This window comes from Myotis yumanensis, unplaced genomic scaffold, assembly GCF_028538775.1.
Source record: "Myotis yumanensis isolate MYYU_CA2020_CCGP unplaced genomic scaffold, mMyoYum1.0.hap1 SCAF_7, whole genome shotgun sequence".
Taxonomy (NCBI): Eukaryota; Metazoa; Chordata; class Mammalia; order Chiroptera; family Vespertilionidae; genus Myotis; species Myotis yumanensis.
The window spans coordinates 32,034,367-32,052,296 of NW_027223758.1; the positions used below are offsets into that span (position 1 = coordinate 32,034,367).

The 17,930-nt window shown below is 44.6% G+C and overlaps 1 protein-coding gene across 1 annotated transcript in view; it reads left to right on the plus strand.

The window, feature by feature from the left end:
- Positions 1–276: 276 nt before the first annotated feature.
- NSFL1C (NSFL1 cofactor) overlaps positions 277–17,930 on the plus strand; it is a 31,442-nt gene continuing 13,788 nt past the window's right edge. The window contains exons 1-7 of the mRNA XM_070420069.1: positions 277–416; positions 2,745–2,842; positions 8,871–8,945; positions 12,545–12,710; positions 13,338–13,430; positions 15,328–15,437; positions 15,793–15,930. Coding sequence (XP_070276170.1) covers positions 315–416; positions 2,745–2,842; positions 8,871–8,945; positions 12,545–12,710; positions 13,338–13,430; positions 15,328–15,437; positions 15,793–15,930 — 782 coding nt within the window. The 5' untranslated portion in view covers positions 277–314. The remainder of the gene's footprint in view (positions 417–2,744; positions 2,843–8,870; positions 8,946–12,544; positions 12,711–13,337; positions 13,431–15,327; positions 15,438–15,792; positions 15,931–17,930) is intronic.

A 17,930-nucleotide genomic window follows, 5' to 3' on the forward strand; every position in this document is an offset into this window, starting at 1 on the left:
ATGCAAAGACCGGATGAGTGCATGAGTAATTGACTCCTTCATTCTACCTACCCCAATGTTTCAAACCCGCCCGGCCTCTCCTCAGTGCTGCTCCCACCCCCGCCGTCGGGCTGCCGCTCTGCGCCACGGCCGCCAGAGGGCGCGGAGCGGTGGCGTTTCCAGCACGGAAGGCTTTCCCTGAGGCACCGCGTGAGGCGGGGCCTGGGAGCGGGCGCCGCTCAGCTGGGCCGGACCCACCAGCGGCCGGAACGCGAGGGAGCGGCTGAGGCTGTGCAGCGACGACCGGAGCGGTTTGGGGAGCACACCGGGCGAAAATGGCGGAGAGGCAGGAGGCTCTGAGGGAGTTCGTGGCGGTGACGGGTACCGAGGACGACCGGGCTCGCTTCTTCCTGGAGTCGGCCGGCTGGGATCTGCAGGTAGCGCCGCGAGGCAGGCTGCGTCGGGCAGGCCAGGGGCTGCGAGGCGCGGGCGCCTGGCACGTCCAGCCCGCGGTGGCCGAAGCGCACAGTCATCCCTCCGGGCCGCGGCCCGACACAGGCCTCAGGGGCCTGCGGCCGCTTGCCAGGCGGTTCCAGCGCGGCTCGGTCGTGGGGAACCGCGGGGCAGCCCCGGCCCGGCCCGGCCCTGCCTGGCCTCAGTTCCCCTCCTGCCTCGCCGGGTCGCTGGGCCAGCGAGACCCGGGCACTGCAGCCGCCCGCGTGGATGGGGGACCCTGGGGGCGTGGCGGCCGCGCCGACTCTCGGCCGGAGTCCGGGCCGAGGGACCCCACCGCGGGGCCGAGGGGTCGTTGATGGCCATTCCCGACCGCAGGAGGAGGGAGAAGCCGGCCAAGAATTTGGCCCACACCCCCTCCCACCCAGTTGCTGGGAGAACCTACACCCGGGGCGGTGGCGCAGGTTTGGCATGTATTCATCTTTCTTAGTTACCTTCCCTGTCAAATGGAGGTCTCCTAGAGGTGATTGTCTAGTTCCCCGGCACGTATTCGATATTCATAAAAACTTATTAAGACATGAAGATGAGCCACACGCAGGGTTGTTGGTGTGTGTTTTTTGTTTGTTTTTTGTAAACTGTTTAAATCACTTGTATCTGGAACGATGCCCGGCACATAAAAATCGCAGAAAGAATTGCATAAATGTTCCTGGCCGGCGTACATCTTGGGAAGAGGGTGATTAATGTTTATTGAGCACCGACCACGAACCGGATGGTGTTCTAACTGCTTTTACGTGTCTTGAGTCATGTCAGCTTTGCATTTTGCAGCTAAGGTTTAGGGCGCTTCAGTTACGTGCTCAGGGCCTCACTACCTCGCAGGTGGGAGAGAGAACATTAGAACTCAGTGCTGTCTGATCCCAAAACCCAGCTTCTTCACCACCGTGTGCCAGGCACTTTACATATGATGATTCGTTTAATCCTGGCAGGACTGAGGTCCAGAAGACGAGCCTCGTTGTATAGGCGAGGAGTCGGAAGCTCGGAGGGTAATGAATATGCCAGGGCTGCACCGCCAATAAGTAGCGAGTTTGGGATTTGTACTGGGCCTGTTGACTCCACCGTTTAAATTGCTTCCCCAAAGAGAGAAAGCGTCACACCTCTGCAGACCATATGAGCAGAGCTCCTGTGCAGGGCAGAAATACAAAGCGCAGACTCTGCCTGAAAGACCTGGGAGCTCACGGTGTTACAGTTAGCACGCCACCAGCCCCAGTCTCCTCACTGTAGGTGGGGAAACAGTGTCACGCCTGTGGCATGATTTGCATGGCCAGGCCATCACTTGAATGAAGGCACCTCTCAATGCCCGTCACTCATATCCCATGACTGCACACTTGCTCCTTGCAAGCCTGTTACGTCCTGCAGTGGCACACTGCCTGCAGCCGGCAAGTTGCATTATATCCCGTGAAGGCACACAGTTCCTAGTGGGATGATTATGTCCCACGACAGCTCACTGCCTCCTTTAAGGCCGGTGACCTTGGGGACGGAAGCCATGTCTTTTTCATCTCTGTAGACCTCCCTGCTCTTTATTTCTTTGTGCAGAGTAAGTGATCAGTAAATGCCTGCCCATTGAGTCGATGAGAGAAACAATCACAAATGGCCAAAAGACTTCCATTTTCCTTGCCTGTAGAGCTAAGACATGGCTCTAGAAATATGAAAGGATTCTCTCATCCCTTGTGCAGGTTTGGTGGGATGAGTAGGAAACCGAGCCTCAGAGAGAGAATAGAAGCAGCATCTGGACTGGCCTCACAGTTCCTGGCTCCTGGCTGTCACACAGGAGCAGAGAACCAAGAGCCTGCACACTCTGCCTGGGATGGAACCTGGCTCTGCTCCTTACCAATTGTGTGACCTTGGCCGTTTTCTTAATTTCTGAGGGCTTCTGTATTAACGGTAAAGTGAGAGGATAGTAGTTAAAATTACATAGGGTTCTTTGAGGATGAAGTGAGTTAGCACATGTGCAGTTACACTCAATGTGGCATATAAGTGCTCAGTAATTGTACACGGCTTTTACTAGATCATGTTTTTAAATAAGATGAGAATGAGGAGTGTCTCCATCCCAGCCTTCCTTCTTGCCTTTTCCCCCCCTCAGAGTAGGTGGAATTTGTTTCAGGTAACAGTTGGTCTAATTTTCTGTGACCCTCCGGTACAGACCTACTTGTAAGTGTGGGCCGTATCTTTGTGTCTGTGCTCCTTTGTACTCAGAGGAGTTATGTGTTAGATGAAGGCCTGTTTACGGATCCCAAGTAACTACCTCTCTGTTTCAGATCGCCCTGGCGAGCTTTTATGAGGATGGAGGGGACGACGACATTGTGACCATTTCGCAGGCAACCCCCAGTTCAGTATCCAGAGGCACAGTCTCCAGGTAAGGGCTATATGGGTGTGCTTCCAGCAGTGATGAGGAGCTGTTTCCTAGCTGACAGAGGGTTCAGGCCTGGGCGTATGGAACAGTGAGTTTCAGTGATGAAGCTAGACTGACTGGTGGGTCCTAGTTCTTTGTCCAGAAGGAAAACTCTGGTGGCATTCTCAGAAGCCAAGCTTGTGCTAGCTCCTTAGAGGAACTCTATGTCGAGCCTGCCTTCCCCCAATCCAACCCTGTTTGACCTCACTGCTCCTTTCCTGTAGAGATATGCATGACACTCTCAGGTGGGGACTCTTAGTGAGTGTGGTTTATGATCATCCTGGGGGAAACCTCAGAACCTCCTTTTAAGATGTTTGAGGGTCTTTTATTTATGAAAGTCAGGAGTGGCCTCTTCATCTCTGAGGTTTCAGTAGAAACTGAAGGACTTCCTTCCAGGGGTGCTGTAGATGTACAAGATTAGACTTTAAAAGGGGTTTTGTTGTTGTTTTGGATTGTTTGTTTGTTGACATTTTAGGATGCCCATTACCCTATTAAGAAGTCTTAGAGTCCAGCTGGCGTGGCTCAGTGGTTGAGTGTCGACCTGTGACCCAGGAGGTCATGGTTCGATTCCTGGTCTGGGCACATGCCTGGATTACAGGCTCAATCCCAGGGGTGGGGTGTGCAGGAGGCAGCCGATCAATGATTCTCTCTCATCATTGATGTTTCTATCTCTCTCTCCCTCTCCTTTCTCCTCTGAAATCAATAAAAATATATTTAAGAAAAAAAAGTCTTAGAGAAAGTAAATGTATTTGGGTTTGACTTCAATCCTGGAATATAGATATAAGTGTTTCTTTGCCAGTGAGTTGCTAGTTGTGTTTCTGAGCCTTAAATTACATGTCCCTTTATTTTTATTTATTTATTTACTTTTTGGTTAATCCTCATTTGAGGATATTTTTTCTTTTTTTTTTTTTAAATATTTTTATTGCTTAAAGTATTACAAAGGGTATTACATATGTGTCCATTTTTTCCCCCCGCCCTTGACAATCCCCTGGCCTCCCCTACCTCCCAGTGTCTTATGTCCATTGGTTATGCTTATATGCATGCATACAAGTCCTTCGGTTGATCTCTTACCCCCCTCCCTCCTGCCCCCCAACCCTCCCCGGCCTTCCCGCTGCAGTTTGACAGTCTGTTTGAGGCAGTTCTGCCTCTGTATCTATTATTGTTTATAGGTTTATAATGGTCTCTATTATCCATGAATGAGTGAGATCATGTGGTATTTTTCCTTCATTGACTGGCTTATTTCACTTAGCATAATGCTCTCCAGTTCCATCCATGCCGTTGCAAATCGTAAGAGTTCCTTCTTTTTTACAGCAGCATAGTATTCCATCGTGTAGATGTACCAAAGTTTTCTAATCCATTCATCTACTGATGGGCACTTAGGCTGTTTCCAGATCTTAGCTATGGTGAATTGTGCTATCAACATAGGGGTGCATATATCCTTTCTGAGTGGTGTTTCTGGTTTCTTGGGATATATTCCTAGAAGTGGGATCACAGGGTCAAATGGGAGTTCCATTTTTTGTTTTTTGAGGAAACTCCATACTGTCTTCCATAATGGCTGCACCAGTCTGCATTCCCACCAGCAGTGCACAAGTGTACCTTTTTCTCCACATCCTCTCCAGCACTTGTCGTTTGTTGATTTGTTGGTGATAGCCAGTCTGACAGGTGTAAGATGGTACCTCATTGTTGTTTTGATTTGCATCTCTCGGATGATTAGTGACTTTGAGCATGTTTTCATATGTCTCTTGGCTTTCTGAGAGGATATTTTTTCAATTAATTTTCAGAGAGAGAGGGAGAGAGAAACATCAATGTGAGAGAGACACATCAATTGGTTGCCTCCTGCATGCACCCTGACTGCAGCAGGGAATGAACCTGCAACCAACCCAGGTATGAGCCCTTGAAAGGGAATTGAACCCCCAACCCTTTGGTGCTTGGGCTGGTGCTTTAACCATTGAGCCACACCAGCTAAGGCACATTTCCTCCCTTCAACAGAACACTAACCCCAGATCTCATTGCTTCCTTAACTACTTTCCCTTCCTCCCATTTCCAGAAGAAAGAGGTTGTAGACAGCTGATCTTTTCATTATTCCTAGGTGCTAACCTGTGAGATGTCCTTAATGGCATATCAGGTTGTTACTGCTTAGGACATAGTTATAGAATAAGGGCTCTTGCAGCTGCTGGTATAAATAGCTGATTTCATAGCCACCCCAGGTTACTGTTGGGGTGTTGGCATGTCAGAGAGATAGAGCGAGAGAAGTTGAAACTTAGCCTATGATGTCAGTCACGTATTCACACCTCTGTTTCCTAGTAATCCCAACGTCCTATTAAGGGAGTGGTTAAGAGATCTGTGACCTTGGGCAGGTTACTTAACATCTCAGTCCCTCAGTTTTTCTCACTTGTCAAATGGGAATGATAATAGTCCCTACCAAATAGGAGATTAAATGAGTTAATATTTACAAAGCACTTTGAACACAAAGAGCTATTATTGTCATTTTATTACTACTGGCATCCATTCTCACCTTCCCCATTTTTTCTTTATGTTTCTTGTCATTTCACAGCAAGTATACATATTTAGAAATAGACATAAAGTAAAAGAATCAAGGAAATAGGAGAGTTTAATGTTAAGACTGAGGGCAGTAAAAGGCTGAACACATGCAGACCCAAAGGCCTTACTTTATTGCTTTGGTTAAACCTCAGACTTGGCATTGAGGGAAAGGAAGGGCAGTTTGTTGCAATGTTGTCCTTGTCCAGAAGGAAAACACTGACTACATTCTCAGAAGCCGAGCTTGTGCTGGCACCTCAAAGGAGTTCTGTGTGGGGCCTGCTTCTTCCCACCCCCAGCCCGGTTTGACTTGACTGTTGCAGGACACTTAGTCTCCTCTGGGCTCTCCCCATGCTCCACTCTCTTTCATCTCAGATATCTTTCATGTTGTCGCTGCTGCTATGAATGACAATTAGTAAGGTACTCCTTTGACTCTAGAGCAAGGGTTCTTAGTGGGGTGGCTCTGAACTCTTTGGAGAAACCCATGGAATGGTGAGAAGGTTCATAAATTACCTGAGATTGTAGGCAAAAATTGGTTTGTAGTATTTTTTCTGGCAAGGAAATCCATAGCATTTGTCAGATTCTCAAAGGTCTTCAGGACATAAAAAGGTTAATCATTGCTACAGGAGAAAATCTAAATTCCTTCATAGTAACAGTCATTTATTGAGCACTTACCAAGTACCAGACACTGGATTAAGTCTGTACATATATCTCTTTAGTCCTCACTACTACTCTGTGAGGTGGATACTGCTGTTATTTCCATTTTACAGGTGAAGACACTGAAGCTGGGCATTTTCCCAAGATCACACCGCTAGTAAAACAAGGCTCTAAATGCAGCAATCTGGTTCCAGCATTCAGCTGAATTATGTCCTGCCTCTCCTTGTGGACTTTAGGGTCCTCCAGAGTGCAGTGAACTTGCCATCCTAATCGTAACCCCCTTTTCTCATTCACCTCACTGATTTCTTGGTGTCTCAATTTTGCCTTGTTTTTGGTTCTTTCACTTTTGTTTGAGCCTCTTATCGGACGGGGCATGCCCACTCTTGCTTTCTGCCTGTCCAGATCTCCTGCTTCTCTCCGGGTTTAGCTTCACTCCCACCTTCCCTATTGAGCATGTTATCCCCAACCCACAGGCAGGACACCACAACCCTGTTCCTCAGAACTCCAGTCACAACTGTAATTCACTTATTTGACGCATATCCTTTTTCTGCTCGGTAACATCTCTACTGTGTTTTTGTGAACTCTTCTTCTGACATTTAACTTCGTTTTTTATCACTAAGTAAATCATAAGTCCCAAGAAGTGGTAGGGGCTGGTATTTCAGGAGCACCCACATCTGTCAAGCTCTGCCAGGTATCCTCACGTTCTCTTATATCTCAGTAGCTGTGGAAGTAGGTAGGGTGCTCACCATTTCACAGGTCAAGATGCTGAGCCTTAGAAAGGTTGAGTAACTCACAGTTGCTCTTATGCCAGATTCAAGCCCAAGTCTGTCTAATTCCTGAGTTACTTCTACTTCCGCGTTCAGCATCTCCCACCCCTGCACCTAGCACAGGGTCAACCAAGAGGTGGCAGTTAGTTCCTATTTTGTCTTTTTCTTCCATCTAACAAAACTATACTTTTTGAGAATTTCAGGGACTACCATTGTCTGATCTAAAACTATACTGTCCATTATAGCCACTAACCTCACGTGGTTGTTTAATTAAAATTAAATATTTGTACTTAACCACATTTCAAATGCTCAGTAGCCACATGTGACTAGTGGTTTCTGTATTGGATAATCCGCACTGCAGAAAATGTGGTCTGGCAGAGGACATTTGTGCCACTTCAGGGCTCCAGGGTAGCCTGGGGGAGAGAGTTTTGATGTTGAAAAATTGAGATTTCTGAGACATTTTGCCAACTTGTGGAGGACATAAACAAAATATTCTGAAATTGGCAGTGTCCTCGAGACATCCATACCATTAAGGTAACTCTCAGAGCAGTGTTTCTCAAACTGGAACATGCATCAGAATTACTTGGAGGGCTCCTTAAAAGCAGATTGCCAGACACTCCTCCATAGTTTCTGTTTGAAGAGGTCTAAAGTGGGGTCCGAGGATTTGCATTTCTCACAGTTTCATAAGTAATACCGATGCTCCAGTCCAAGGACCAACACTTTGAGAGCCGTTGCTCAAGAGTAGCACTTGAAATGTGCTACATTATGCATCAGTACCCCGGTTGTTCACAGAAAGCCTGTGAGGTTGGTGTTATGATTATCTCCATTTCCACATGAAAAAACAAAGGCTTAGAAACTTTATTAGTATGCCCAGAATCCTAGGGTAGGACGCTCAGTTGGGATCAGACCCAGATATGTGGACATCAGAATCTGTATTAGGTAATGTCAGAGTCTAGATATAGGAACTTCTGGGGAAAGAAACCCATATCCAGAACAAGTGCTTTACTCAAGCAAGTGCACACATGTGTATTTGAAGGTGTTTAACAACAGAAAGCCAGGATTTTTTTTTTTTTTTACCCATGTCATATAGAGCATCAAAGAATGCCCAGGAAGTTGCTCACAACTAACTTGATCAGGGAATGTATTCGCCTCATCAGTTGGTCTTTGTCTTCCCATTTCTAGTTGATGGAACCTCAAAGCCTGTTCTGTCCCCTACTTGTTTCCTTCTAGACTGAACTGGAACTTTCTTCCTAAACAATTCTTCCTTCCCTGTCTAGCCTCACTAAACCTGTATTGCCCTCTTGCCCCCATATCATAGGAATGCTATTTTTTTCTCCTTAGAAATACAGAAAATGTTTTTATAAAATTTGTGTCTTGTGATCCTTGAAAAACTAAGATTGTTCTTCGTGGACAAATCAAAACTAGAAAAAAAGTGACAGTAAGACAACATCAGAAGAGGGAGTTAATCCTTCACACACCCATTTTTTGTGTGCCTCTCTACCACACCTCAGACAACTCTGCTTTTTTCTAAACACTAAAAATACTTATTTAAAAAAAATTTTTTTTATTGATTTCAGAAAGAAAGGGAGAGAGTGAGAGAGAGAGAAACATCAATGATGAAAGAATCATTGATTGGCTGCCTCCTGCACACCCCCAACCGGGGATCGAGCCCACAACCTGGGCATGTGCTCTCAACCGGAATTGAACCTAGGACCCTTCAGTCCACTGAGCCAAACCGGATAGGGCCATTAGTAAGTTTTTTAAATAGTGCATACCCCCATTTTGTTCCTCTCCCCCTTTCTAAACTTATTCTCAATCCTATGTCACCTTGAAGAAATAAATGCCACATTATTTTACATATAAACTTGGAGAGAGATAAACTTGAAGACATATAAACTGTCTTCTACAAAGATCCTCTTCCTGTGCACCAAAAAATCTAACCCAGGTGTCCTCAACTCCTTAACAGCTGGTGATGGGGTTACCTTTCATGAACTTCCCTGAGATAATTTTGTTCTTTTCTGCATCTCCAGCGATAACAGGGTAACATCCTTCAAAGACCTCATTCATGACCAAGATGAAGATGAGGAAGAGGAAGAGGGCCAGAGGTGAGTCTTTCATGAGGGAGCACAGTCCACAGAAAAATCCTTGATAATGTGTAAGTCATGGTAATGTGTAAGTCATCTAGAAGGATAAATGTGTTTGGTTATCATTAGCTATTACTACTGTGGACTAGTCACACGCATAGTAGAAACAGTCTCCCCCACCTCCCAGAGATAGCTTAGAAGTAATCCCTGTCCCCTGTTACTACTGCTTTTATTTTGGTATATTCTGGGTTTATTTTTGTTTTTAATTGTTAAAATATTTGTTGAAGAAAATTATGGGAAGGGAAACAAATCAATAAGAAAGAAAAAAATAACTTATAATACCACAACCCAGAGGTAACCAGGTATCAATATTTTTGGTGTATTTTTTTCCAGCATTTTCTTTTTAATTAAAAAAAGCAATGCATTACAGCCCTGACCAGTGTGGCTCAATTGAGCATCTTCCTGGGCACCAGAAGGTTGCTGGTCCGATTCCTGGTCAGGAGACATGCCTAAGTTGCTGGCTCAATCCCCAGTAGGGGGTATGCAGGAGGCAGATTGATGTTCTGCTCTCACATTGTTGTTTCTCTTCCTTTCTCTCCCTCTAAAAAATCAGTAAAAACAAAACAAAACAAAACTTTTTTTTTTTAAAAAAGCAATACATCATTCCCTGCTGGCATGTCTCAGTGGTTGAGCTGCGACCTATGAACCAGGAGGTCACAGTTCAATTTTCCATCAGAACACATGCTCGGGTTGTGGGCTCCATCCCCAGTGTTGGGCATGCAGGAGGCAGCCGGTCAATGATTCTCTCTCATCATTGATGTTTGTATCTCTTCCTCTCCCTTCCTCTCTGAAATCAATAAAATAATATTTTAAAATAAAATAGCCCTGACCAGTTTGGCTCAGTGGATAGAGCGTCAGCTTGCGGACTCAAGGGTCCCAGGTTCGATTCCAGTGAAGGGCATGTACCTTGGCTGTGGGCACGTCCCCAGTAGGGAGTGTGCAGGAGGCAGCTGATCGATGTTTCTCTCTCATCGATGTTTCTAACTCTCTATCCCTCTCCCTTCCTCTCTGCAAAAAATCAATAAAATATATCAATAAAAATATAAAATAAAATAAAATAAAATAAAAAGCAGTACATCACATAATAAACAATAAAAGGCTTATAAATGTTTCTTTCCCCCACTATACATGCACCCATACTGTTTGTTTTTAACTTTTAGGAATGTTATGAAATTAGTGTTCATTGTAGAAAATACAGAATAGTGTAATAAAAAAAATACAAACACTCATCTACTATTTGGTAACTACATTAATATTTTGGCCTGTTTTCACTTGGTCTTGGTTATGTGTATGAATATACTTTGTTTTAAATACTGTATTTTACATGGTGACAGTCAGATAATTTTGTTTTTTATTCTGTTGGGTTACTACTACATCTTAAATACTTCATGTCGTTAAAATTATAAGTGCTTTCAATGACTATAATAATACATCATATGGATGTCCAACATTTAGATTGTTTCATTTTTTAACACTATAAATATTAGTGCTGTGAACATATCTGTCTATTAATCTTTGACTACATTTCAGATTATTTTCTTAGAATAGTTTCTAGAAATGAAAATACCAGGTCATGACCATGAATGACTAATGTTTTTTGAATGAATTTACTTTCGTGTTTGTTTTTTTTTAATTTTTATTGCTGAAAGTATTACAGCTGTCCCATTTTTTCCCCCCATTGACCCCTTCTGGGCAAACCCCTGCCCCCCACCTCCCACCTCTGGTCTTTATCACACTATTGTGTGTGTCCATGGACTGTGGGCATGAATGATTTTAAGGCAATTGATGAACAGGCCCCTAGTTCATAAGCAAGGCTTGGAGATCCCTTACAGTCCATTGAGCAGAATTTCATCTACCCGGAATGAGCAAGAATGAACTGGCTGCAGCCTCATTTCACGGGTTTTGCTTCTCCCTGGACTCTGCCTCGGTCTGTCAGACATTCCTAAGGAACATTGTGTAATAACCATTATGGAAATGCAGTTAGGTTATCATGGTCATTTGGGAAGTGGGCTGAGAAATTGCATGTGTTTTATTCTCTGATTTCATCTCAATACACTTTACACTACCTTCAGCCTTCTTGGGTACACTCAAGGTTCAGAAATAAATGTTAATTTTGGGGTTTTACACTCCTTGAGTGACAGGAAATGTCATCAAGTATGTGACTGCCCCGCTCCTAAATGACCTCTTCTTCCAGGCATTGACTCTTCATTTCACATCCTAATTACTTCCTTGGCTCCTCAGCATTTTAGACCTCATGACTCTGGTGGTAGTGTTCTTGCCAAAGCCTATAGCTTTGCCTTGCATTTCTTTTCTCTTTTTATATATATTTTATTGATTTTTTTTACAGAGAGGAAGGGAGAGGGATAGAGAGTTAGAAATATCAATGAGAGAGAAACATCGATCAGCTGCACACCCCCTACTGGGCATGTGCCCGCAACCAAGGTACATGCCCTTGACCGGAATTGAACCTGGGACCCTTCAGTCCTCAGGCCGACGCTCTATCCACTGAGCCAAACCGGTTAGGGCTGCCTTGCATTTCTTAGGGAATGTCAGGAAATGAAAGGTTGAGACTGATTTTTATAGGTTCTTAATTCCCCCTACCCAAGTACATGCTATTGACTCAGCTGTGAATAGGAGTGATAAGGAGGTAGCTAGCCAGGCTATGTGACTTCTGGTTTTCAGACCCAGGTAAAAAAGTGCTAACTTAATCTCAAGCCATGCTTGGCCCATTGCAAAACCCAATGTGGGTACCTTCAGGCTTGTTTTTGAGCATCCCTGACCTTTTCAAATACCCTCACCACAGTGCCCCCAGTATATGTCACAAGAATAGCAAGGTGAGGTAAGGCTTGGGTGAGCTCTTGGTGCTGTGTCACACCACCTTACATGTGTGCATTATTTTGTGCTTGTTCTTTTGCATACATCTGCTGATTTGAACCTCGGCCCTGACTTAAGGAGCAGGTAGGTAGGGCATGTGATTTTTTTCCTCCCATTTCAGAGACAAGGAAAATAAGATACAGGGCAATGCACTGGCTTGCCCAGGGTCACTCAGCAGCAGAGCCAGTACTGGAGCCTCGCTGCCTGTACTAAGTATGCCACTGTCACCATTAGCACAGAACTGCTAGTGGTAGCTGCTTGTGACTGTGGCCATAGTTGCTATGTTCTGGAGAGGTGTTGGCCACTGGATGGCTAATTGTCAGTTGGGACTCTCCGAAGCTGACTTGCTGTCATGCATGCCTGGAATGCCCTTCCCTGATTTCTTCACTTGATAATCTCATCCTCTTACTCAAGACTCAGCTCTGAAGACACCTTTCTTAGGAAGCCTTGACTGTCCTCCCCAGCTCAGTGTTTCCAGAGCACCCCTTATTCTGGCCTCTGTTGCTGCTCACACTGCATTATGCCTGCCTGCCTCCTTACATGTGTCCCCAACTAGATAGTAAGTTCCTTAAAGATGGGCATAGTGCCCTTCTCCTCAATGTGCCCAGCACCTAGCCCAGAACCTGGTACATACTGTATTTGTGTTTTCAAGTACGTTTGGTGTTAGATGTGTCTTTTCCGCACAGGTTTTATGCCGGAGGCTCGGAGAGAAGTGGACAACAGATTGTTGGTCCTCCCAGGAAGAGAAGTCCCAATGAGCTGGTGGATGATCTATTTAAAGGTGCCAAGGAACATGGAGCTGTAGCTGTGGAGCAAATGACCAGGAGCCCTGGAGAGACCAGTAAACCAAAAGTGAGCATAGAAGTTCGTCTCTGTCCACAGGACTCAGGTTCCAGCAAGAGAAGGAGGCCTTCCTCACCCCAGTAGTGACTGAATTTTTGTTTTGTTTTTCATTTGTCGCTTACTCATACACAGAAGAGCAGCACGGTTTCTCCCACCCTTTAATATGAAATCAAGATTTGGAGCAATGTTTTCAAACTTGTGACCTGTGGTCTGGGTTGGGTTCTGCACACATTTTATATGGCCTATCCAATTTGACTTAGTGTTTTGCTTTATTTTGTTTTAATTGAATTAATAGGCACCTGTTTTATTTAAAATTTGGATTTCTGTCTCTTTGGGGAAATCAAAAATTCTGCCGTTATCCTATACACCAATTTCTGCCTGGTGATGATTAACTAGAGCTAGGAGCAACTGTTCCCTTGAGCCAAGCAGCATTCCCCTCTTCCAGTTCTCACCCTAATCCTGGCCACTTAATGACCAGGCATGTAAATGGCTCTGCAGTTCCACCTGGGCCTGTAGCTCTACATTTGTGGAAAGTGGATCTAGTAGTTAATGAGCTTTTAATACATCATTGTATGTGAGTAACCCCACCTCTATTGACCCATTCCTCAAGTCTTTATATGAATTTTTCTTTTATAGCCATTTGCTGGGGGTGGCTACCGCCTTGGGGCAGCACCAGAGGAAGAGTCTGCTTACGTAGCAGGAGAAAGGAGGCGGCATTCCAGTCAAGATGTGAGTGTGCATCTACCTTCCTTAGGGGGAAGTTTGTGAACTGTTCTACCATTTTTCAGAAGGGATTGGTCATGTTACATATGAACCAGCAGCCTGTGAAAGGGAAGAGACAGTGCCCTTGCTGTGGCACATGAACAGAGAAGCTTACCTGAGAATCCAAGGTAGCTTTCATCTGGCTGGGCAGAGGGATCTGAGAAGGGGTAAGCAGAGGGGATGGACAAACAAAGAAGTCTACTGGCACTCCATGGATCTCAGGCAGAGGGGCAGTATATTCAGGGTTGTCTGGTGGGATAGGCAAAGCTAAAGAATGATCTCCAGACAACCAGAAGAGGTGTGAAATGCAACTTTAAAAAGAAAATTTCCTTACTATTACCCAGTTCTCTTGTCCTTGTGCATAAGGGTCCCCCCTTCAGTAAGACTAATCATACTATACTAGAGGCCTGGTGCATGAAATTCGTGCATTGAGGGGGAGGATCTCTCAGCCCCGCCTGCACCCTCTCACACTCTGGGACCCCTCACTCCTTATCCCCCGCCTGCTCACTGCTCCTTAGCGCTGTCACAGAGGCAGAGAGGTTCCTGCCACCGCCCCTGCGCTCAACAGCCGTGAGCCCGGCTTCTGGCTGAGTGGCGCTCCCCCTTTCGGAGCGCTCTGACCACCAGGGGACAGCTCCTGCGTTGAGCATCTGCCCCCCGGTGGTCAGTGTGCATCATAACAACCAGACATTCCACCGGTCATTCCACAGTTTGGTCGATTTGCATATTAGGATTTTATTATATAGGATAAACAGTTTTGAAGTTGTTTTAATTTAATATTAATGCCATAATCTTTTTTTAAAAGTTCTCTCTCTCTTTTTTAAAAAATATATTTTATTGATTTTAGAGAGGAAGGGTGAGGGAGAAAGAGATAGAAATATCAATGAAGAGAGAGAATCATTGATCAGCTGCATCTGCACACCTCCTACTGGGGATCGAGCCCACAACCCGGGCATGTGCCCTTGACACAGAATTGATCTCAGGACCTTCAGTCTTCAGGGTGACGCTCTATCTACTGAGACAAACCAGTTAGGGCCATAAACTTTTTCATATAGCCTTGTCACCATTAGTTTCCATAATGTATTCATTTTTTAATCATTTGGGCTTTTATTCCAAAATAAAAGGCCAGGAAGAAGAAAATAGAAATTCTATTCACCTGAGGCAGCTGCTAATATGTTGGTTTTTAGCCTTCTAGACCCTTTTCTATGAATACATATAGGGAGTTCTAGATATTTTTAATGACTGCTAAATAGTCTGTAAGTAGTTTAGTTGAGCACAAGCTACATGCCAAGCACATTGGCAACCCTTCTGATGAGGAAGCCACAGTTTCAATTAAGTCATCTGCTCAGAGCAGCCACTGAGCTAGCGATTGGCAAAATGAAAGCACAGACCCAGGTCTGCTTAAATTAAAGCCCATTCTTTTAATCTGTGCTATATTATCTTCTTATTTTAGGTTAATACTTATTTGATTGGTTATTTCCTGAGCGTACATTAGTATTTGTGCTGTATTTATTTATTTATTTATTTGAGAGAGAGAGAGAGAGAGAGAGAGAGAGAGGTTAAGAGAGAGATAGAAACATTGATGAGAGAGAAACATCAACATCAATTGGCTGCCTCATGCACACCCCCTGCTGGGGATTGAGCCGGAAACCTGAACACACGCTCTGACCGGGAATCGCACCTATGACCTCTTGGTGCATGGGTTGATGCTCAACCATTTAGTCACACCAGCCAGGCTGTCTGTCTGTCTGTGTTTTAATAATGGCACAGTAAAATAGTAAAAACATGCTAACTTGCAGGTTCACAATGGTGTGCTTGCGAGGTTCCTGACAATGTATGGACTGCGTACCTCCTCTTGTCCCAGGTTCATATAGTGTTGAAGCTCTGGAAGAGTGGATTCAGCCTGGACAATGGTGAACTCAGAAGCTACCAAGACCCATCTAATGCCCAGTTTCTGGAGTCAATCCGCAGAGGGTGAGCAGAAAAATCCTCTTCTAGATTCCATGTCATTGAGTGAGATGGGTGATCTGAGTATTTACTATTTAAGAAGTAAACATTTGTAAGCAGATTTAGCACAGTTGAGGTATAGATTCACAGATCTGCTTCTGTGTCTTGTTTTGTTTGGTCCTTGAGCATAACCAACTGACCAAATAAATACAGGTCTCTACCATGCCTTTGAGTAGACAAGAGAGAAGGGGAGGCAAACAGATAGCCATGAGAGTAGCCCGCTTTCTGTGGAGGCCCAACGATTTTCACTGAAAAGTTTATACTATCACTGTCATTCCCATCCTTCTCTGTGTGGGTCCCAGCATTGCATTTTCTCCTGCAGGGAGGTGCCAGCAGAGCTGCGGAGGTTAGCTCATGGTGGGCAGGTGAATTTGGACATGGAGGACCATCGAGATGAGGACTTTGTGAAGCCCAAAGGAGCCTTCAAAGCCTTCACAGGCGAGGGTCAGAAACTGGGCAGGTAAGGAGCAGCACAGGTAGGAGTGGAACTGCCTGTTAGGCTCAGCATATCCTGTGTATTGCTCACTTTGTATAAGTCTTTACTCTTTACAGAGTACTTCACATTTTATTTTTATGGGAGGAAAATTATGGAGAATGTGGACTTTGATGTTAATAGACCTGAGTTTAAATCTTCATTTTCTTGCCCCATGCATGACCTTGGATTGTATAGCCTCAGTTTTCCCAGTTATAAAATGGGACTGATGAGAGTCCTTACCTCTTTGATTATTGTTTTGAGGAGCACACAGAGCACTGCCCCACAATGAGCAGTAAGGGTAACACATTGCTGCTTTGACTCAGTAATTTAGAGTGTGAAGCCTTGATGGCTTCAGGCTGAAACAGACACACATACTCAGGTCATCTGAAATGGGGATTCAGGGGGAATAAGGGATCTTGGACTTTTTCCTCCCAGCAAGCCCTGCAGCAGCATTGTTCAGGATCCAGAAAAGCTCAAGGATACTGTTGCCCAGTGCAGGCTACTGGTCAACCATTATGTTAGCTCTTATCTCTTACTTCTGTGGTCCTTCCTGATACTCACTCTGTCACTTCCTGTGACTTTTCTGCCTGTGTCCTCTGCCACGGCCTCCATCTTGCATTCAGACCTCTAATGGGATCTGGTTAATTGATAGGCACTGTTACCTCTGATAGGCAGAGTTCTCCCACCAGACCCTTGACCAGCCTATATACAGGCTGCCTTCTCTTAGGGTCCCATTCACTTTGGCCATGGTCATGGGGTCACTTGACCATTATTCTTCAGAGGGAACTGAGTACACATGAGAGGCACTCAGAGCATAGTCCTTATTTTACAAAGAGAAAGCTGAGGCTCTTGGACTTTAAGGGTTACCCTTGGGTACATGACTGGTATGTGTTGGAGCCAGAACACGGGCTTCTAATGGCATTCCTTCCCACACTCCTGCATCACAAGATATCCTCTCTGACCTAGATCTGGTAGCTCTTCCATTGCCCTTGCTCTTCTCACTCTCATCTGCAGGGATCAAAATGTGGTCTATCAACAGCTGTGCTCTTTGAGCTGCTGGCTGGCCCTCTCCTAGGATTCCCTACCTCCCTGTCGGCCATCATGCCTCATCAGAGGCAAGGGCCATAGCTCAGGGCATTAGAGACCAACAGAGTATAATTTACCAGAACCAACTTAGTTAAGTCCACCCTGCTTGTGTATAGTACTTATCATAGCAGTTTGGCAGTGCACTTTAAAATTTGCCACTTTGAAATGTATCTGTACTGTCTTTCTAATTTTTAAATTGGTTGTACTCATCTTGTGAAAAAGGAAAAGTATACATAAATTTGTAATTCAAACAAAAAAAAAGTCCACCCTGCTCATCATTTCACCTACCACATTGGGATCCTGGTTAGTTCAGGACAACTATTCTCAAGGTAGTCCATTTGTAGCTTCCCTGTCAGCTATGGTAAGCTTTGTAGAGCACCGGATAATTTTTTTCTTTTAATATTATTGAAATGGATTGTGTTTATCTTTTTTAAAAAAATAGAAAATGCAGATAAAGAATAAAAACTATTCCTAAACCTAACTCCCAGTATACTCAGTCAGTATCCTGGAAGTATCCTAGTTTTACTGGTATATGTACAGTTTGTGTGTAAACATGCTGTTTTAGCACCTGCTATTTTGCCTAATCCATATAGTATTGCTGTCATTCCATATCAGCAGATGTATTTCTATAACTTTATTTCTAATGCTAATATAATTTTCTGTCCTACGTATGTGCTATAATTGAACCAGTCTCTGCTGTTAAACATTTAGGCAGCTGCCAGTATTATGAACAACATTGCAGTGAATATCTCAAATTAAATCTTTGTATGCCTCTTAATCATGAACTAGGAGTAAAATTGCTGGCTCCAAAGGTCTTCACATTTTTATGTTGTCAAATTGATCTCCAAAAAAGGTTTTATCAGTTTTTTACCCACCAGCAATTACAGGGAAAGGCTCAG